This window comes from Chlamydotis macqueenii, chromosome 4 (assembly GCF_036417535.1).
Source record: "Chlamydotis macqueenii isolate bChlMac1 chromosome 4, bChlMac1.mat, whole genome shotgun sequence".
Taxonomy (NCBI): domain Eukaryota; kingdom Metazoa; phylum Chordata; class Aves; order Otidiformes; family Otididae; genus Chlamydotis; species Chlamydotis macqueenii.
The window spans coordinates 4,479,849-4,501,481 of record NC_141559.1 but is presented as its reverse complement, the minus strand read 5'-3'; the positions used below and the strand labels follow the sequence as shown (position 1 = coordinate 4,501,481).

General features: G+C 43.9%; 2 protein-coding genes across 6 annotated transcripts in view; both read left to right on the top strand.

Moving 5' to 3' along the window:
- Window positions 1–13,210, top strand: part of ANKRD17 (ankyrin repeat domain 17) — an 84,580-nt gene extending 71,370 nt beyond the window's left edge. For all 5 annotated transcript variants that reach the window (XM_086746120.1, XM_086746119.1, XM_086746118.1 and 2 more), the window contains exons 24-34: window positions 255–371; window positions 1,189–1,360; window positions 2,089–2,536; window positions 2,936–3,091; window positions 3,337–3,486; window positions 3,988–5,636; window positions 7,106–7,303; window positions 8,331–8,579; window positions 10,470–10,645; window positions 10,985–11,149; window positions 12,324–13,210. In XM_086746120.1, the coding sequence (XP_086602246.1) occupies window positions 255–371; window positions 1,189–1,360; window positions 2,089–2,536; window positions 2,936–3,091; window positions 3,337–3,486; window positions 3,988–5,636; window positions 7,106–7,303; window positions 8,331–8,579; window positions 10,470–10,645; window positions 10,985–11,149; window positions 12,324–12,383 (3,540 nt within the window). In that variant the 3' untranslated portion in view covers window positions 12,384–13,210. The remainder of the gene's footprint in view (window positions 1–254; window positions 372–1,188; window positions 1,361–2,088; window positions 2,537–2,935; window positions 3,092–3,336; window positions 3,487–3,987; window positions 5,637–7,105; window positions 7,304–8,330; window positions 8,580–10,469; window positions 10,646–10,984; window positions 11,150–12,323) is intronic.
- Window positions 13,211–14,505: 1,295 nt separating this feature from the next.
- COX18 (cytochrome c oxidase assembly factor COX18) lies at window positions 14,506–20,200 on the top strand. The gene is made up of 6 exons (XM_086746591.1): window positions 14,506–14,754; window positions 15,979–16,079; window positions 16,824–16,987; window positions 17,858–17,970; window positions 19,002–19,109; window positions 19,881–20,200. The coding sequence occupies exons 1-6, from the start codon at window positions 14,506–14,508 to the stop codon at window positions 20,052–20,054; spliced, it is 909 nt and encodes a 302-aa protein (XP_086602717.1). The 3' UTR covers window positions 20,055–20,200.
- The last annotated feature ends 1,433 nt before the right edge of the window (window positions 20,201–21,633 follow it).

Below are 21,633 nucleotides of genomic sequence, written 5' to 3'. Positions count from 1 at the left end.
TTATGAGCTGTCTTTGTGCTGTTTGTAGCGCACTGAGACATAGGTTATTGACTGCGTGTCGCACTGGAATGTCAGTTTGCAAGGCTGGGCGTGAAGAGGAACTTACTGGAGAGAATTTGAAGTTCTCCCTTAAAAAACTCCTGTGCAAGTAACGTCATATTGATTATATTACAAGTGTAAGCTTGAGATCGTACATGTAAACACATGCAGTGTTACTTTCCCAAGCAGAGGGTTGATGTATTTGATCATTTCAGGAGATGCTGAAGAAGTGCCACCTGTGTATGGAATCAATTGTTCAAGCCAAAGATAGACAGGCTGCTGAAGCCAACAAAAATGCAAGCATTCTTTTAGAGGAACTGGACCTGGAGAAGGCAAGTTGAAAGAGTTTGGAGCTGTGAATATTTACTTGATAAAATTCCCATTTCATGTTCCTTCAAGAATATAAGATCGGTGAAAGTGCGTGTTAAAGGATAGGAGTATGTGTAATGACTGTAATTGGAGTGTCTAGAGCTGAGCACCTTGTTGTTCAGGTTACCTTTGAACTTGACGTTGACTGCTATTCAGATAAACTGGATCAAGAAGTTCTGATATAACTATTTCGCCTGGCCTAATATTGTACTGAAAGAAGGATTTCCGAGTATAACTTCTTGTCAAGTGCATGATAGATGGGCATTTTCCGATTACGTTGGTGTGGATTTTAGGTCTAAACTCTGTTTTACATCTGAAAGAAAACGTACTAATTATGTTACTGGAAACCATAGTACTGTCATAGAAACCTATTAGAAAAATCAAGGTACAAGCGCGGTGTCAAACGAGTGCGTGCTTTGTGTTCGAGCCACCTGAAACCGTTTCACCTTCTGATCTGTGCAAGGGAGATGGTGGTTGGGCTGTACCAGTGACACACACAAGGGTACACCGAGAATCCTGAAAATGCGTCTTGGGAAACTCCAGCTTAAGTTTGTATTTCATCTGTCCTCTGCTCCTATGCTAACCTTCTGTTGACATGAGTGAACAGTCTGGTTGGAAGAAGTAAATATGTAAAAATAGGGATCATAGAGAATTCAGCTTCTGTTTTCTAAATATGATAGTCTGAGATGCAAGTTCAGCTTCCTAGGAAACAGAAAGTGTTTGCCTTTCTTGAAATGCATGGGATGTTTTGTAATGCTGTTCCATGTGCTTGACTTGTAGCTAAGGGAAGAAAGCAGGAGACTGGCTTTGGCTGCCAAAAGAGAGAAAAGAAAGGAGAAAAGGAGGAAGAAAAAAGAAGAACAAAGACGAAAACTAGAAGAAATAGAGGCAAAAAACAAAGAGAATTTTGAACTTCAAGCTGCTCAGGAGAAAGAGAAGCTAAAAGCTGAAGGTGATTTAAAATATTTGCCTTATTTTTGAAACATGGCCTTGATTTTATTCCCAGTATTAAAAACTACTTTTCTCGTCAAAATGTGCATACTAGCTTTCTGATGATCTCTGAGCTTTCCTTTTGCCTTATCTATTAAGGTTGTAGATGAGCACGATGGCTTTTTAGGTGTCTTGCTGGGGCAAGGAACTGCTGCCAGCAGCTTCAGTAAGAGTTCTGGGTTAATTTTACCATGGGGATGGTGTTGGCTTGTTTGTTTTTTTGTTTTTGGGTTTTTTTCTTCCTGGTCTCAGTACTTAAGACCAGGTCTTTTTTTTTTTTTTTTTTTTTTTTTTTTTTAGCTCACAAACAGAATGATAATAATGATTAGCTAGCAGTATGGAAACTCCGAACGTGTATCATTCTATTCTTACCTCTCAGAACTTGGCTCTTTTGTATCTTACGGCAATGAGTTTCATGTGGTGCACTCAGAAATGGTTTTCAGCACTTGTCGCTTCACTCTGATATGCTGAAGGGAAGAGAAGACGTGACAATTTTTTGATGTTGTTTCACGTGCTTGTTTATGTCACCTAATGGCTCGTGTCTGTCTTGCCATGCCTGAATTCAATGAAGTTCTGTCGGTTAGAGGGGAGGCTCCACGGTATGGCATTTGTAATAGCTTTACAGATGTCCACACAAGCTTTCTCCAGCCAGCTAAATTGGTACTCTGTTGTTTTTTATTCTTCCATCAGATGATCCCGAGGTCCCAATGGAGCCTCCCAGTGCTACCACTACAACCACCATAGGTATATCTGCCACCTGGACGACATTAGCAGGTTCCCATGGGAAGAGGAATAACACCATCACCACAACAAGCTCCAAAAGGAAAAACAGGAAAAACAAAGTGACGCCTGATAACGTTCAGATAATATTTGATGATCAGCTCCCCATTTCCTATAGCCAGCCAGAAAAAGTGAATGGGGAATCCAAGAGCAGCAGCACCAGTGAAAGTGGCGATAGTGACAATATGAGGATTTCCAGCTGTAGCGATGAGAGCAGCAATAGCAACAGCAGCCACAAAAGTGACAATCATTCTTCCACGGCGGTTACTAACACACAGAGCAACAAAAAGCAACCGTCGGTTCTTGTCACTTGTCCGAAGGATGAGAGGAAAGCAGTTACTGGCAAATCATCCATCAAGTAAGTTGCTGTGACGGTGCATGCCATTTTGAGGTGGTTTGCGCTACGTTTGAACACTGCGCGCTTGTCTTTGTGGACACGCCTTCTTAAATCAGTTGTTAGGGAGTGGATGAGGCGGTGTGTCCTTGCTCTAGTGGGTATAAGGAGCATATACATCGTTGCAGGGTGAACGTGAACTTACCGGTGTCTTCTGGAGCGAGAAACATCATCATGGATATGGAATTAGGGAGTTGTTTGGGGTATTGCGAGATGAGAGCATCTCAGTTCATGCAGCTACGTAAATAACATAGTGCTTTTGTGCTAAAAGAGAAAAATGGGTTGGAGAATGGGCAAAATACAAGTCATCTTGCCTTTTTTTTTTTTTGACTGCTTAATAACAGCATTTAATTTCTTTTAAAGGTTGTCTGAAGTTATTACTGAAGTGACGAGTAACTCCTTGTCTACTTGCACAAAATCTGGTCCTTCTCCCCTTTCTTCTCCAAATGGAAAGCTAACCATTGCTAGTCCTAAACGTGGTCAGAAAAGGGAAGAAGGATGGAAGGAAGTGGTGAGAAGGTAAGGAAGGCATTCCCCTAACTCTCCTAATTGCTGATGTTCTTTTTCAGAATGCTTTGTCTAGTGTAGCCCTTTCTGGGGTTACGGAATGACCACCTTCTTAGCAGACCGGATGGATTTCACAAAGTAACTGTTATGTAGGTTGAGTCATGAGTTATAACATAGTTTTATAGTTTTAACCAACCTTCCTACTGCTTCGTGCCATGGAAGCATTTCCCAGTTAATACATTTTCTTTTTTGAGTAGGTCCAAGAAGGTTTCTGTTCCGTCAACTGTAATTTCCAGAGTCATCGGCAGAGGAGGATGTAACATCAACGCGATACGCGAGTGCACGGGAGCACACATAGACATTGACAAACAGAAGGATAAAACTGGAGACAGAATAATAACGATAAGGTAAGCAGGCTGCTTGATTTGCTAGTTGTTGTGGGAATTTGTCACTCTAAAATACATTTCTGTATAGAAAAATGAGAAGGCTTGACCTCATTGTCCCTTGAAAGATCACTTTGAGACAGTTATTGAGGCAGAGGAGACAAATGGGGTAGGGAAGCCGAGAGCAACCGCCAATTCATACCATCGCGTTTGTACAAAAGAAGACTTGTGAGACAAGGATTCTGTGTTTGGACTTATTTAGACATGGCTAAATATATAGGGATATTTAGGGAAGTAAATGTTTCAACCGTTTGGGTTTTTGGGAGTTAGAGTTGTCAACTTCAGCTTCGTAAGTAATTGTCAGCAGCAAGAACATGCCAAGCTCGGTCTGCCGAGAGAGAGTCCGTTTTCTCTTTGTGTTAGCATGCTGGAAGGCGAGCTGAATCACGTGTTGGAGGTCCTTTGTTACCGTGTGCATAAAGGCTTTAGATGCACTTTCCCTTTTCCGTTCCTCCCTTTTTATAGGGGTGGCACAGAATCAACGAGACAGGCCACACAGTTGATCAATGCTCTGATTAAGGATCCAGATAAGGAAATTGATGAACTTATTCCAAAGAACCGTTTGAAAAGTTCGGCTGCAAACTCCAAAATAGGGTCGTCCACACCTGCCACCACTACAGCTGCTAATAGTTCTCTCGTGGGCATCAAAGTGACCACTGTAGCTGCTTCGTCAACATCTCAGACTGCCTCTGCGCTCACCGTGCCTGCAATTTCTTCAGCATCCACTCACAAAACCATCAAGAACCCCGTGAATAACGTGCGGCCTGGTTTCCAAGTTTCTCTTCCATTAGCATATCCTCCTCCGCAGTTTGCACACGCTTTACTCGCTGCTCAGACTTTCCAGCAAATCCGTCCGCCTCGATTGCCCATGACACACTTTGGAGGTACTTTCCCACCAGCTCAGTCCACGTGGGGTCCATTTCCTGTTAGGCCGTTGAGCCCTGCAAGAGCTACCAACTCACCGAAACCTCACATGGTGCCTCGCCATAACAGTCAGAACAGCAGCGGTTCTCAGGTGAATTCGGCAAGTTCTTTGACAACTAGTCCAACGGCTACAACAAGTTCGGTGGCTTCTACTGTGCCTGGTTCTTCTGCAAACGGCAGTCCAAGTTCACCTTCTGTCAGAAGACAGCTTTTCGTCACGGTGGTGAAGACATCGAACGCCACAACAACCACAGTGACGACCACGGCGAGTAACACGAGCACAGCGCCGACGAATGCCACGTATCCGATTCCTACTGCCAAAGAACACTACCCTGCATCTTCCCCGTCATCTCCTTCTCCTCCTGCGCAGCCAGCAGGTGTTTCCAGAAGCAGTCCTTCCGACTGCGCAGCGACCTCTCCGAATAAAGGTGCGCCTTCATCTGACCCAGAAGTCAGTAGTCCACCAGCAGTGGAAACGAGCAGCTCGACCAGCAGTAGGCAGCCCAGTTCTGGTACCAGCAGCTCGTCTGTGCACCCTGCTCATCAGCAGCCTCCGGGAGCTCCTCTGCAAGAGGCCAGAGCCCCTCTTCAGCAACCTCAGGTTCCTGCGCCAGATCCTCGAATGGTTGTGCCTCCAAATATAGCAGCGACAAGCTCATCCGCTCCTGTGGCGGGTCCGACAAATGCCCCGATGACCTATCCCATGCCTCAGACATCCATGGGGTCTTCTCAGCCCACAGCTAAGATGGAAACCCCGGCCATCAGGCCGCCTGTCCACGGAACCGGTGGTGTCCATAAGAATCCAGCTCCTGCGCAAAATTCTTCAGTCGCAGTCCTCAACGTCAACCACATCAAAAGGCCCCACAGTGTTCCTTCTTCAGTGCAGCTTCCTTCTACCTTAAGTACACAAAGTGCTTCTCAGAATTCAGCCCATCCAGCAAACAAGTCTATGGGTAACAATTTCAGTGCTACGTTACCGTTCGGGCCCTTCAGTACGTTGTTTGAAAACAGCCCTACGTCTGCTCATGCCTTCTGGGGTGGTTCCGTCGTTTCCTCTCAGACAACACCCGAATCTATGCTGTCAGGAAAGTCTTCGTTTTTGCCAAATTCAGATCCTTTACATCAGTCTGATACTTCCAAAGCCCCAGGTTTTAGGCCACCGTTACAGAGGCCAGCTCCAAGTCCCTCAGGTAAGCGTAGGGTTGCCGTTCATATCTTAACCATGTACTTAACTAATAACTGCTGCATATTTTTACTTAGAACACGTAATATTTTCTGCCTCAGCTTTTGTGGTTTAGTGTTGTTTCTGTAAGCGAAGTTGAGTTTGTCTTCCTTTGAAGTGCCACCTGTCAAATCTTAATAATTTTTTTGCAGCAGATGAACTTGATAAAAGTCAAGCGGAGGCATTCTTTTTGCCATTCCAGTCTACTCTCCTGCAGTGGCTCAGATACTGAAACGCATTGCTGTTGTTTTCCCCTCCGTTCCCCTACCACCAGCTAATAACTCTTCGAGTTGCTGATAATTCCTTGTCCTGAGGCTGCAGAAAAATACGCAGCATCTTCAAAGTGTTAGAACGATAAAAACGTTGGTGGTTTGATGTGAACTTGTAATAAGAGCTGGGTTCTCTTAACTACTAAATTCAATCAAAAAACTTAATTTCATTGACTTTGTGAGTTTTATCGCAAGATGTTTAGCCTTCTGCACAAGCAGAGGCCAAGGGGTTGTGGCAGAACTGGTTGTGTAGCTTCCAGAATGCACGCACAGTTTATACCCTCTGCCTGTTTTAGTAGGACAGTTGAGTTCTTTATCCATTGAGAGAGATACTTTGTGAGTATCGTGGTGCTGAGTAGCTTTTGATACACTCTCTATGAATTTTGTCAAGATAACACGCTCCTTAGCGTTTTGACTTTGGCACGCTCTACACTGCGCATCGCTTGAGTGTGCCTGTTGGCCGCTGAGTAAAGCAGTGCTCTCACCGCAGTCCCACTGCTACCTCAGCAGTTCCTCTTTTGGGAGGCTGCAGGCACAAGATGAGCTTGGAGGTATCTGTAGAGCTGGGGCATGTTACGGTAGTTCGTAGGAAAGTAGCCTTTGAGAGCCTGAAGAATTTGGCAAAAACCAGAGGCTGGATCTTGGTAACGGATGATGCAGAGGAGGCAGGTGCTCTGCTGGGTTATTCTTCTGCCTGTCAGTGGTGAAGGGATTTTTTTTTTTTTTTTTTTTCCCCCTAACTAGAACTATAACTTGAAATTTTTCGTCACATATAAGCAGGAGAAAACTGCAGATGCCACAGCAGTTGAGTGGTAACAAACTTCCCTAATAGTTTTCGAAACTTCAAATCCTCATTTTTCCCTTCCTTCATTGAAGACAATATTAAGGGAGTGACTGGTGCCACTTGGTCTTAACAAACTACTGCATGATGACGTAAGGATCATCATTGGCTTATATTACAGCACAACTGCCACATGCTGTCAGGGCTTGCAGGGTATAAAGCTTAAGACTCACAGTTCTCTTGGGAAAATAGTAACAACGCCTCCCACCCCCCCAACAATTCATTGGATAAAAATTTTCCTTCTTTCTTAATTATTTCCACGATATGGGTGACCTCTTCACAGAGATCTTGGAGTCTGGAAGTCACCTGTGCCAATTTCTCTCACAGGTATTGTCAGTATGGATTCGCCCTATGCTTCTGTAACACCTTCTTCTACACACCTGGGTAATTTTGCCTCAAACCTTTCGGGAGGTCAGATATACGCGCCTGGGACACCTCTTGGCGGAGCGCCTGCAGCTGCTAATTTTAACAGACAGCATTTTTCCCCGCTTAGTTTATTGCCTCCATGTTCATCAGCATCAAATGGTGAGTTCCAGTCAGTGGGAAGCTAGTTGAGAAGCTTATGTACCAGTAACATGACCTCATGCACTGCTTCTTGTAGGTAGGCTTTTCTGGTTTCGCTCATTTTTAACTTGAGGTTTTTAGATATGTTTTAATCACAGATTTGGAGATAAAATTTTCTGTTACAAGTTCTGAGCTCTAGTCTGGTTTTGCTAGCAGCTGAGGTCATGCTGTTGTGGAGTTCTGTATTCTTGCTGCAGTTAACTTGGGCCTGTTAACGTGTGTGACATTCTTCTAGTCACCTTGCAAAGGAAAGCTTGGCTCTTTGGTTTGTGAAGGTAATACTCCAAGCGTGCACTGATATTTTACTAAAGCTAGCTCGATAATGGTGACTGCTTAGTTTTTTGGATGTTCTTAAAACTGCGTGATGTATTCCAGGAGACAATACTTAGGGCAAGTTCTGGTACCTTCCTCCCAGTTTTGCCCCTGCCGTTTACCTGTGTAGCAGAGTGTTTTGGACAGAAAACAAACTGCTGAGTGCTGGTTCATTCAGGGAACAAGTTAGTCTGTTTCACTGGCAAGAATAACAAAAAAAAACACCTATCAAAAGAAAACCCACCCACAGAGAACAAATGAGGGTTTGAAACAAACAAACTCAAAAACCAACAGGAGAGAATAAACCCAAACCAGCCCAGTGGGTTTTTCAGCTGTGCTTTTGGACATAATCCCCAAATTCTCTCTATTGCTGACACATAGTAATGTTCCATTAGATTCTGACCTGTCTGTTGTGGTGTCTGTCCAGTAGCCGAGCTGACAGGGCACGGTAATCATCTTACCTAAGAGACTAAATCGATGGTGAGCGTCTCTCTGATCTGCAAGTAAAATTGTTAAAATGATCCCGAAATTACCGTTTGCGGTACGAATCTGGCATTAACAACCTACCATCCGTTTTTCCTTGTTTGATGTATGCCTTGACGCTAAAGGATAGGTTTGCGGTGGCTGGAGAGGATCTGGCTGCCGTTACTGAGTGGTCTCATTGCTCTTCTTGCAGAATCTCCTGCTCAGTCGGTGTCTTCTGGAGTAAGAGCGCCATCTCCCACCCCTTCAGCGGTGTCCTTGGGATCAGAAAAACCCAGTAATGTTTCTCAGGACAGAAAAGTTCCTGTTCCGATCGGGACTGAACGATCTGCACGTATTAGACAAACTGGAACTTCTACTCCATCTGTTATTGGGAGCAACTTAGCTGCTCCAGTGGGACATAGTGGGATCTGGTCCTTCGAAGGTATAGGTGGCAATCAAGGTACGTAGCGTTAAGATTTCCCCGCGCTTGAATTGTCCACAATATTGTTTTTTTCTAGCTTGCCTTTGGAGCTGAAGGGTGATGCAGAAGTGAGGGCCTCAACATGTAGGAGTGCTCTTTCTGAAGGAGCTGGAGCAGGGACTTCTGTTCGCCCTCCTATCCGCTTAGTTGCGTTTTAACAAGGTCTCAGGGGTTCTGAAACTCCCTGACTGGGGAGATCTGTTACCAGAGGCAAGAAATAATAGGGAAAATAAAACCACAGGGTTTACACAGATGAACTGAGCGAGGATCATTGAGTTTAGGAAGAGGGGAAATGAAGCTGTCTCAAGATAATTGTATATTTGATTTCTGCTGATAAACAGACTATTTTGTACCATAGGAGTTAATACTTAACTAGAATTTGTAGATGGAGCTTTCTGTTCTGAGGATCGTGCAGTTTAGGTTTTTATGAACTGGTAGTATTCCACACCTGAGTTTTCTTTGTTCTTTCCAGCCATGCCATTTGCATGCAAAGGTCTTGGCTCTCCTGTAGTCACACAGAATTCAGTATTTCAGAGTTAATTAAAAACTTAGGTTACTGATGGGACAGCTTTTCTCAGCAAACACGTCAGGCGTCTTGGAAGCAGTTGATAGTAGACTGATAATTTTTTTTTCAAGTAGGTTTTTTGGGGTTGTTTTTGTTTGTTGGGATTTTTTTTTTTTTGCTTGGGATGAGGGGGAGGGTATCATGAGACGATGTGGGATGGGACCACTGGAGGTCATGTCAGCCTCCTGCACAAAACGGGATTTTCTGGGAGGCCGGACCGGGTTGCTCAGGGCTTTATCCAGTCTGATCCTGAAAACCTCCAAGGCTGGAAACTGCTCAGCCTGTCTGAGCAACCTGTTCCACTGCTTGTCTGAGGAGTCGAAACAGCTTAAGGTTTTAATGGAATGTGCACGTGCTTTGCATGCGATGAGTGTACTGTCCTGGGTTTTTTTCCCAAATAGAAAATATATCGCATGTATGCAAACTTGTTTTTTTTTTTCACTTCACTAGTGGTCTTTCCCCATCTGTGTAATGAGAGGCTATTCATCATTAAGCCGTTAGAAACTGAATGTTTTTATTTGCGTTGTCTGGGTGTAAAAATCTCCCTTTATGTCTGTCTGTCCTTTAGGAGTGCTGCTTACTCACCTCTTCATTCAATTACTTCATTTTATTTTTGGTTCAGGATGGAATTGGCTCTGCTCTTGCTGAGTATTAGGAAGGCTTTATAAGTGTTTCTATATTCCTTCTCCGCCCCTCCAAAACAAAATTTCCTTAGGTTTTATTTTTAATAATTGGCTTTCTGGATGTCTGAGGTTTGAACTGCAGAAACAATACCAAGCTGCCTTTAATGAAATCGTATAATTAGAGCATGAGCGCACATCTCCAGCTGGTCATTTTCTGGGTTTGCTTTTCGAAAGTACCTCTCTGTCTCTTAGTTGATTAAAAAATTCATGAAAGTGCGTTAATGAAGTGGAGCAAATAGCTTTCATAGCGTACATAGCCCTTTCACAGCACCAAACGCGCAAGGAATTTAGGGTTTTGGGGGAGGAAGAGTTAGCACAAAGGCCAGCTTTCCCTTTCAAATGAAGGAAAATGGCAGAGGTAACGCTTCGGTTGCATACAATTGTTCGGAATGCCTTGCGCTGGCTCAGGGTTCCTGCTGCGGAGTAACTCCTCGGTGCAGGTGCTATTTTGGATACTCTCCATCCCACACACACCTATATTTTAATGCAAGTGGATGCACAGGAAGTGCCAAGCTGAGCAAATGTCGCTTCTAAAAATGTTAATGTGCAAACATTTAGGCTGGAAAAGGGATGGCTGGTGAGTGGCATGTGTAACGCTGTTGCCGTCTCCTGTGTTGTTAGATAAAGTGGACTGGTGTCACAGCGGAATGGGCAGCCACATGATCCACAGGCCCATGTCTGATCCAGGGGTGTTCTCGCACCAGGCCATGGAGAGAGACAGCACGGGAATCGTTACGCCTTCCGGTACATTCCATCAGCCTGTTCCTGCAGGATACATGGACTTCCCAAAAGTCGGGGTAATGACCTTCTTGGACTTGATACGCGTGATACTGCTCCGTTTCCGTGCCATCGTGATGCAGATGAACAACACGGAGGTGTCGTTCCCTGCGCGGTTGAGTGTGCCACAGCTAAAACACTAACTAGGCCTCACAGTATTGCAGAAGCCTAGATTTAATAAGTAGCTTGTCTATGATGTAATAAATATATGCACAGAAAGGGTTTTTTTTAAATTCAGACGTTTCATTACTGCTTTAAGAGGGAGAATTTCTGGAACGTGAATCCCCTTTTGTCATTCTGTATGTGCTATAGCAGTGTTTATGAATACATTCTGATTCTTGCTCTTCCCTTCCCCGCAGGGTATGCCTTTTTCTGTGTATGGGAATGCAATGATTCCTCCTGTAGCCCCCATCACAGATGGTACTGGGGGCCCTATATTTAATGGGCCTCATGCTGCTGACCCATCTTGGAACTCGCTGATAAAGATGGTTTCAAATTCCACAGAAAACAACGGGCCTCAGACGGTAATTTAGCAATTTCTGTGTTAGCAATTTTGTTTTAACATAAACAGTGTGGTGACGATAAGACCCTAGCTGTTAGAAAGTGTGAAAATACAGTGTAGTGTTTATTCTTTCTTGTAAATATTAGTCATCTCTCCAAAAATGAGTGTAAGTTGTCCCAAGAAGAAATCGGCATCACTCAGCCAGTGCAGTTCAAAGGAATCTGCTGTAGTTACTTCTGTGAACATGTTTGTGCTTGACAATTGGGAAGCTTTGTTCCAGCTGAGCTCAGAGATGCTCCCTATTAAATCAAGGTAGACACGGGGTTAGTTACTGCAGATTAGCTTTTTTCACTGTGTTGTAGGCAAACCTGGATACAAAAGACAGTTTTACACTGTATATTTTACTTAAAACTTTGACTTCTGTCTGTGCAGTTCTGCATTTGGGAAAACATTATCCATTTGCTTTTGTGAGAAAAAACATTCTTGGCTGTTACATAAGCTTTCCCTTCCCAAAAAAGGGAAAACAGCATGAGGTTTAAAGGGTTTAAAGGGGGAAAATAATTCAAGGTGCCAGAAATGGAGTTCTGGGTTATCTGGACTTGCTAAGGTAAAGAGGAAAGACAGTCTCTTGCTCTGAAAGCTGGAGGTCTTCAGGCACTGTCCTTGCAAGTAGTCCTGTTACAGTCCTTGTACAGAGTCCTGTTAATTCTCCGTGGCGGGGGAGCTGGTGTTTTTAGAGGGATTAGAAGGGATATGTTTTTCCTGTGGAGCAGTAAAAAAATTATTACGTCAGTGTGGCAATGATGGAGGAAGTAGTGGGCCTAAATAGTGCTGATTTCTCTTTTGATTTTTCTGTGGAGGAAAGCAGTCAGGCTGTGTGACAGTGGGGGGTTTTTTGGGGTTTTTTTTTTTTTTTTTTTGCACTAAGTAGACAGGAAGAGGAAGACAGACCCGTTGGCCAAAGTGAAAAAGTGCAGGCAGAAAGGTGAAAACCCCATTTCCCTCTCTTCTCACCTGAATTACAGCAGGATAGAACAAATGCTGTCAGGAACTCTGTGTAGTTTGATTGCCATGTTGTCTGGTGCTGGGCTTTACTTGGGTGCAGTGAAAACCACGAGCACTGCAGCGTAATCTTGACTCTTGAACGGTTTGGAGCGGCCCCGGAGCACAGTGTTAAATGAAGCTCTGTCTTTCAGGTGTGGACTGGAACTTGGACACCTCACATGAACAGCGTGCATATGAACCAACTTGGCTGAGTGGGATCAACTTGCTAGCCTTGAGATTCCTTTTTTGCAGAGGAAAACACAAATGGCAGAAACAGTTTATGTGCTCCCAGATCATTCTACTGATGTGCTTGACTGAAGTGTGTAGGCTTTTTGCAGAAGAACTTACTAACTGACCTTTTTCTGTGAACATTGTGACCGCCCATTCCCCACCATCATACGTTTCAACTTAGTTAGCCTTTATTCTTTCCTTTCCTTTTTTTTCTTTTTTTTCTTTTTTTCTTTTTTTTTTTTTTTTTTGACATAACTTTCTGTTGAAGCTGTTCTTTGGCTGGTTGGTTTTAGTACTGTAAACTGCTTCTGAGCAAACACAGAAATTTAGCAAAATTATGTAAACTTGATCCTGAAGTTTTAGAATGGCAAATAAATGTACAATTGTTTACATAACAAATGGCTAAGCAGAAAGTAAATTTCAATATGTCAGTATAGAGGCTCTACTTTATGTAGACTTAAATTAATGTGAGATATGTACCTTCATATTCAGAAATCTGGATGTTTCCTTCATACATTAAACTATTAATAAGCATAACTTTTCTACTTGTGTAATTTAAGTACATTATAAAAAAAACGGGCATTATCAGAGGGCTTTTGCCATGTGTGTTGGATTTCTTTGAGGAGGCATACATCAGTTGTGACCAGATATTCCGTTTTCCTTCCGTGAAAGGCTTTTCAGTGGTAAAAGCCTGAGAAAAACAGCCTTTTGGCACATTCAGAGTCGTCTCCACACTGAACTCGCCTACTTGCCTGGTAAACGTGGTAAATGTATCACGCTGCAGCATCTATTAAAAATGATTCTTACAGTTGGATTGATGCAGCAAGGTCTGTTCTGTTCCGTGAGTGCTCCCAGGGCTTCTTTTCCTCTGGTTCCTTCCTTTGCCTACAAAAGTCACTTCCGAACATGGATCCTTGGCATGTTTTTCCTGGCCGTGTCCCTTGGAGAGTCAAGCCTTACTATCCTGGGATAGACAACCTGGGGAAGAAATACCCTGGATGATTAAATATTCTCTTGTTAAGGCTGGAATTTAAGAAGTGCTGCTTTGTTTTACAGTACTCCTTTGAAAGAAGAAAAAAACGACTTGTGCAAAGAAGCCTACTGCCTTTTAAATACTGTGGTATTTCTGAGGTGTGCGGAAGGTTTGTGCATACCGACGTCCATTTACGTGCCCTTAGGTAATGCTCTAAATGGAAGTAGTCTCCTTTTTCCAGCTGTCTGATCACCTGACATACAAAGCGTAAAGAACTGGTTTTAGCAAAATAGATTCCAAACTGAAGAACTGCAAACAAAAATGATACTAACTCCATTTCAGCACCTTACTGTGAGCGGGGAATAGTGCTCTTCTCGTCTTCTGTAGGACGCTTAGCCCTCTACTAGAATTTTTTGCTTAAGGCTTCAGTGCTATTTAGGATTCCTGACATTCCTACCCTGAAATAATTGTACTGAGAAATGGTCATCAGTATTTATTACATTAATGAATTCTAGGGGTCAAAATAATAGAGTTTCATGCTTGTATTGTGTTGATTTGAACAATCGCCCAACCATCTAGCTTAGGCTAGATGAAATTAAATCCTGGGCTGTTCTGGAAGTCTGTACAAGGCACATGTTGGGGTCTTGGGGTTTTTTTGGTGTGTTTTTTTTTTTTTTTTCCCTCATACTTTTTTTTTTAAAGGATGAAAATGTAATGCTTTTTATTTGACCAATAAAAAAGGAATATACACGGTGCTGCAGACCAGGCAGCTGGCCTTTCTCTATGAAAAAGGAACACAAACATTTTTAGTGATGGGTACAGTGTATGTGGAAGAGGGGTAGGTAGGAGAAGACAACATGGTGGTGGATGGAGCAGTGAGCTACAGGTGTGATCCCAGCCCTGTCTTTGCCTCTCCGTGCCACGGAAGAGGTAAGTAGAGACACTCAAGGCCCAGCTGCTAATGAAGAGTTGTTAATTGCCCATAGTCTACAGTCTATGCCCCTGCCCTTCCTCCTGCCCTCAGCCAACATGGCGGCCGCGGCGCCCGGGAAGGCGGGCTTCCCGCCCCTGCTCAGCGGGCGCATGCGCAGGGAGGCGCAGCACGGAGCCCGCCACATGACCGACCCGCAATGTGGCGGCTGGCGCGGTCGCTGCGACCGGTCCCTCGGGGCTGGCGGGGGGCGGCGAGCGGCGGCCCCGGCGCCTGGTACGAGCGGGTGGCGCACTCGGCGCCGGTGCAATGGGCGGAGGACGGGCTGATGGCGCTGCAGGCGGCCGCCGGCCTGCCGTGGTGGGCCGCCATCGCCGGCGGCGCCTTCCTGCTCCGCACCGCCGTCACCCTGCCGCTGGCCGCGCACCAGGGCCGCCTCCTGGCCAAGGTGGGTCCCCGCCGCCGAGCAGCCCGGGGCCGCGGCGGAGAGCGGGAGGGAAGGGGGGCGGTTGGCAGCGAGGTCGTCGCGCCCCGCGGGGGCCTTCCCGCAGCAGCGGCGTTCCCGCCGCGGTTTCCCGCTTTGCCGGGGGCTGCCGGTTGCTGCCCGCGGGCCTCGTGTGGCGGAGGGCCCCGCGGCGCGGGGAGGCTTTTGTGCCCTCGCCCACCCGCGCTGCTCCGTCCTGGGGCAGGTGGAGTCGAAATAAAGCTGAAAATCGGGAACGTGCTGCGTGGTAACGGAGCGTGGAGCTAGAGGGACTGCGCAGGGTAATTTTGCACAGGTTCTCTTGAAGTCTGAAGCTGCTCCAGTAAAAACTTGAAGTAAAGTAGCCTTCCACAGTCTCTAAATACCTGTTTTCCCTTAAAAATGAGGAAAACGGTTGAAGCTACTAACGAGGTTATACACTGTGCCCACAGTGGCACAGGAGCCCTCACCGCGCTGCGGGATGCGGTAGGGGTTTCTCGTTTTCCTGTGCTGGTTTTTTACCAGCTCAGGAGGGCTCTAGGGCGCTGCTTCACAGCTGCCAGAACTCCGCTCTGATGTGGGCACAGCTGGACCTTTGTTCTGCACCTGTGTAAAGGGCAGACGGGTAAATGCAGGTGTGTTTCTTGGACGGGGTTCTTCAGTGACCGTCGTTAGAAGACCCTTATGGCAGAAGCAGCATAATTTAATTATTTTATTGCACTGCTTTTGAGATGTGTGTTTGCTTTTTTTTCACAGTAACGATTCTATGATTTTTCCTTCTCATTGTAGAAATCGGTATTGTATTGCACTCCTGCATAACGGAGTCCCTTTTTATCCCTCAGTGTAGCGACTTTGCCAACTGCAAAGTTGTGTCCTGCTGAGCTTTAAATCTTTGTGAGGCAGCATTAAAGTTTTTTTTTTTTTAAGTGACTGGTTGCAATTCCTAAATGAAGACAAAAAGATGTTTATTTGGAACAAAGTATAAAGTCAAATTCTGTGTTTATTTCATTTAGTTAAGATAGTATGTTCTTTCTGTAAATACTTCTCACTAGTGTATTTGTATATTCATGTAGTTAAAGATAAAAGGTGTTTTCAGATGCGTGCCTTGTCCTTGACAGTAATTTTTAATGTCTGTACAGTATCAGGTAGGGAACAGAAGTGGTTTTTACATGTGACTGTGCATAAACATCTTTCCTTTTCTTTAGCTAGCTGGAAAATCTACAGCCTGAGATTAAAAAACTAGCTGAGCGTCTTCGCTATGAAGTTTCTGTGCGTGGAAAGCAAGTGGGTTGGTCTGAAAAGGTGGCTAGGTAAGATGGTGGTTGTACACAGCTCACAAATCCATTCCGGACTGGGGGGTAGCAGGAGGGAAAGTGTTAAAAACAACAGTCTTAAAGAAAGATTGTGCCATTTCCCTAAGTTTAGGCACTTACCGCTTTTCTACCGCTTCTGCGACTTGCTTATGTTTATTATATTGCCCTTCGGCCATTTTAAAGCTCTGAACTGGTGACAGGCTTATGATTACAGGGCCAAATCTAGGATTGTTTTTGTTGTCTTTCTTTATGACTAAGGTTTCCTTAGCTGTTATGGTTTCTAAATACTTCTAGGAACTGGAGGTTTGGGTGGTTGTGGTCCCAGTCGTTTGCTGGTGGGGTACCACACCCCGCGCAGTAGCAGTGTATCTAAGCGGGGATACTGCAGGTCACGTAACTGGCTGATTGCCGCTCTGTGGAAAGTTACGCCTTAGTTCAGACAAAAAGCACCGTGGAATAAAATATCAGGTGAGTTACTGATCGCTGTCAGCGACAGCAATAGGAAATGTTTTTATGAAAAGGTGCTTATAGCAGTAGGGCTAAAAGTTGTGAGGGAAGGGGGTTGGCAAAGGAGAGAGGCCTGTTTGGAGAAGGAAGACGTTCAGATTTTCCAGAGCTGCACCTGGAGAAGCCTGTTTGACACGGACAGCCTGTAGAAGTGTTATTTCAGGATTTGAGAAGTTACTCTATAAGAGGTATTGTGAGAGGTTTGGTTGGGTTTGTTTTGTTTTTTTCTGACAGGTTCCATTTTAAGAAGAACCTACGGCGGATTATTACGGAACTGTACATTCGAGACAACTGCCATCCCTTCAAAGCCACGTTACTGGTGTGGGTACAGATACCAATGTGGGTTTGCGTGTCCCTCGCTCTGCGCAACTGCAGTGTTGGTGCTACGAACTCGGAAGGTGATGAATCTGAACAGACACGCTCTTAACAATCGGTTTTCATTCAGTTATTCTCTTTACAGATGCTTCATTGGAAGCATCCCTGATCTCTGCCTGTGCGCTCTCGGTATTTGTTAATAGCCTTGCGAGCTGTGTGGGATGCCTCCCTGACACGGGTCTGACCTCTGGGCGCTATGTGAGGCATTTTGTTAGGCTGTGTGAGCAGGTAACTATTTTGTGGTCTGCTGAAGACAGGGTTACTAGAAAAGAAAAAAAGATTGTCTTTAGGATTTTTCTGATTCGCAAGATGATGGTATTTAGCAAGTAATATTACCCATGCCACAGTACCTTCACTGTTAACTTGTATTTTTTTCTTCCATGTGAAGTTTCACAGGAAGCACTACAGACAAAGTGAATGCGTGGGTTTCTTAAAAAAAATACTGATATATTGGTTTTTAGAAAAGACTTTATAATGTATTCTTCTGAACAAAAATGTGAAAAGTTAGATAGTTAATAAGAAAAATATAATTATTTCAAAACCACAAGATATTTAGTCTCTGTAGGTTACTGCATGCGTGTTTTCCTCATGGGCTTCTGAGGAGGTGGTTGAGTTCAGTCTAGTTTTTATTGCTGGTTTTCCTTGATCAGTGACTGTCATGAGCTCAGCTGGATCTCAGCTTGCATCTCCCACCATTTTCACTTGGATGGATAGCAGACTGCCCTGACCTGTGATGTGTGAAACCAAGGATTTCTGCTTTAATGTTATTTCTCGTGTAGGTAAAATATACCTAGAAACCTGGATGATTTGATTGCAATCCATGGTACAGTTTTGACTAACTGGAGGTAGAAAATCATACCTAATTCCATATTTTCTTTAAACTATTTCTGCAGTTCAAGAACAGTTTTCAGCAGGCGGAGCGTTATGGTTTACAGATCTCACAGCACCAGATTCTACGTGGATTTTGCCAGTTCTGCTCGGGCTGGTGAATTTCCTGATAGTGGAGGTATGTTGGTAGAACAAGCAGGACAATTGCAAAAGGATAATTTTTTCTATAGAATTGCAAGACAATGTTACCCAGTTACAAAACAGGGTAACGTCACGGTAGCTTCAGATTATGGCTGTTGTAAATGCCTTGGCCAGAACTGAGCCTTAATTGTTCTGTGCATTTTAATGTGTAGACGTCTTGTTTGGAGATGACAAGAAAATTCTCACATGACATCAGATGCTTTATTGGCTTTACTTGAGCCTCAGTAAAATTTAGCCTTGCCTCTGAAGTTTCTCTTAGAATGGTGTCCTAATGAGTTTCCTGGGTGTTAAGAATCCAGAAGGACATGCGGGGTTGCTTGTTACCTCCTGCCCAATAATGTTGCTGCCTTGTGGCCGAAACTAATATTATGTGGTCTTAATAAATTGAAAAAATCTAGAACTTTTTAAGAGGGTTGGGGAGATAAATTGACAGAAAAGAGGAAAAAAGGTCTTAATTTCCTATCTTGGGGGTAATTTAATGGAAATATTTTTCCTCTTGCTTTTTCTATTAGGTGTTGTCATCAAACTCTAACCATTTGGATTTCATTCTTACTCCATTTTCTTCTGTGTTGTGTGAACTGAGACTGTTGTACAGAAAAAAAGTCAGAATGTGGCTGTAGACCTGATTCTGCTTTCGTTCAGTTACATATCAACCAGTTTTGGTTTGTTTCCTGTTGGCAGCCTTTTCTCAGAGGGCTGTGCTTCAGGCTGAGGCGTTGGAACTTTTGAATGTGCAAAAGTTATTATGTAAAATTATTTTACCTTGACATGATTGTTAAGTACTCTGCCGCATTGGTACAGGATTTTTTACAAAACACTGAACGTGCAAAACGTCAAACAATTTAAATGAAAGATTGTAGGATTATGTTAATTGAAATGGAGGATCCAAAAGCGAAGTAGGAGGTGAACGTGAGTGCTGGATTGCAGGAAACCCTGCTGTTGCTTTTTTTCTCTTTTTAGTTGTTTCAGAAAGAACTTGTTTCTAATTGTGGGATTCTCTCCTTTCAGATCTTTGCTTCGCAAAAAATGGAAGTTTCCAGGCTGCAGAAGCTTGCTACGAATTTCTTTCGAGTGCTTTCGGTAGTGATGGTCCCTGTTGCTGCAACAGTCCCCTCCGTAAGTTCAGAGTCTCAACGGTGTGCTCGTTAACCTGTGACTCTGGTGTGTTCCTGGCGCTTAAAGAGCGACCCAAATGCTTGGTGTGTTTAATAGGCCATACTCTCTGCTACAGCGTGTCCTGAAACAAGTAAGGTGTTTTGTCTCTGTATACGTTTAAGTTCTTAACACATTTGGAATATTTTTGTTAGGTCTCTGCGAAGTTATTGTTTCTAACGTCGTTTTTGCAAAGTAGGGTGTGGAAGCACATTCAGAGCGGGTTAGCGTCCTTTTTGTGATCTCAAAAATGAGAGGAAAATTTCACATGAGGACATGTAGAAAACGGTTTGCTAAGTGTTTCCTTACTGTAAGAGGAAAACAGCGTAGCTCTTAGATAAGGCTATTTTCCACCATCTTCTTAAAACACTTCTCATTTTTACCAGGTGTTCTACTTGTGAATATTTTTGCAGTGGTTAGCAAAACCAAAGTACCTAGTTGTTTGGCTCATCCAGTCTGAAATACAGAAGTTTTAAGCAAGTTTAATATGAATTGATTGATGAACTGTTGTCATACTTCAGCGTAGATGACTTTTTTTCCCCCAGAAGAGTTGAGAAAGAGTGAAAAATACAGTTGAAATGGAAGCCATTGTTGTTATTGAGAGGAGTGGTTTTAGGTGAGTTATTTTACCCAATACCTGGGATTAGCCAGTGGTTGTGGTTTGTGAAGAGCTGCCTAAAATTGCATAATTTTCATTGCATACGGAGGCTGAACTCGGTATTTATCTCTTTGCAGTCCATGACGTTGTACTGGCTGTCCTCGAGTTTTGTGGGACTCTCGCACAACTTGTTGCTGCGCTCTCCGACCTTTCGTCGACTGTGCTGCATACCAAGGACCAAATCCCACTCGGATACTCCCTACAGGGATATCGTGTCTGCCTTGACTACCAAATATGGTTTTAAGAAGTGATGTCGTCTGAGCTGTCGGAAGAGCTGTCCCGCAAATGTCGCGTGGGTAATTTGGTAGTGCTGGTTTATTGAGATGTACTTATTTAAAGTATTGCAGCTGGAATTGTATTTATTTTTCAAATAAAGCATTGACCATCTAGCCATAAAGAGTGATTGTTCAGCACAAGTGTGTGTTTATTTGGAAGCTTCATTTTGAGGGTGGTGAGATACGCGTCGTCAAAGGTGCTTGAAATACACCTGTCTCTTTCTTGGGATGGATACTGTCAGAAATGAAACCGCTGCTCCTCAGAAGCACAGAACATAACAGAGGAACTATGGTATGTCACTGCGGAGAGCGTAGCACAGCTCGTGGTTCATACAGCTGGCTCGACACCATTTTGGGAAGAGGATGATAATGCTTTGAAATGTCAGGTAGGAGTGCTTGGTTTTAACCTACCCGTTGTGACAATAAGAATTTGGAATTTTTTTTGTGAATTCAGGAAAGCAATGGTACTTCCAATTGAAGAGAGACTATGAGGGGAATTTTATTTCTTTTCAGGTGTGTCTCACAGGAGGTGCTAGTTGGAGTGAAGTGAATCCCACAGATAACCAGAACTCAAGAGCCCTGTGAAATTTATCTGCAGATCCCTAAGTTTCCTGGGAGAAAATAAACTGTACCGTGTCTCTTGTTTCGGCTGTACCAGATACTGAGGTGATTAAAGTTCTATCTTGGCAAATTTAGCAGCGTTCAGACTAGAGTTTCTAGCTTTTGTTGCAGTTTCGTGTTCTGTGTATGCAAAAGAAGAGGCACACTTGTATATTTGGGGAGCAGGGGGAAGAAAAAGCAGAAATCCTGTGTTTTTCAGAACTCTGTCGATTACATGGAAAATTTGATGTGGTAATAAGTTGAGAATACATACGCTTATTTCCTGAAACACCCTGGCTCGAAAAATACAGAAGACTTGTTTTACCATTACCGCTCAGTAGTGATAAAAAGAAACTGTTCCTCTTTGCCCGTTCCCATTTGCATGGGCCAACGTGGGAGAATCCAGGCATTTTCAGAATCTTCTCTTTACCCAGAAATGTGGCATTTGTGCCATACCGCTGCTTTATCTTGAGCAGAAATGTTGGCCATTTTGTGTAAGACTTACTCTGTAGATGTCTCTCAAGTAGAGGAGCAACTTAGAAGTGGGCAAAAGGAATGTTCTGGATTTGTTTTTGTCGTTTTTACTCCATTCAGCCCCTGAATAGACTGGTACATATGGAGTTGGTCACAAAAGAGAGGGCTGGGAAACAGAACTGCCGAAGGATAATTCTGCACAGCAGTCTCCCTTTCCCTAGCATGTGGCAGCAGATGGGAATAACTAAGGATGTTTTTGTTTGTGGAACAGATGGAAACGGCGATAATTATGGAATGGAAGTTGTAATTCTCCCACTGAAAAAAAAAAAAAGCACTGATAGCTTTTACTAGTATTTTTATTTCTGAATTATGTAGCTGCTGTCCAGGCACATTGAGAGTTGGCATGCTGCTTCAGCCCTAAATACACCCTGTAGTTCCTCATCCCTGCTGTAACTCCTGTATTGTGCCCATGGAAGAAGTG

Coding starts and splice junctions, on each gene's coding strand:
- COX18 (XM_086746591.1), top strand. CDS start 14,506: ATGTGGCGGCTGGCGCGGTCGCTGCGACCGGTCCCTCGGGGCTGGCGG. Junction 14,755..15,978: donor AGGGCCGCCTCCTGGCCAAG/GTGGGTCCCCGC, acceptor TTCTTTAGCTAG/CTGGAAAATCTACAGCCTGA. Junction 17,971..19,001: donor TGAATTTCCTGATAGTGGAG/GTATGTTGGTAG, acceptor CTCTCCTTTCAG/ATCTTTGCTTCGCAAAAAAT.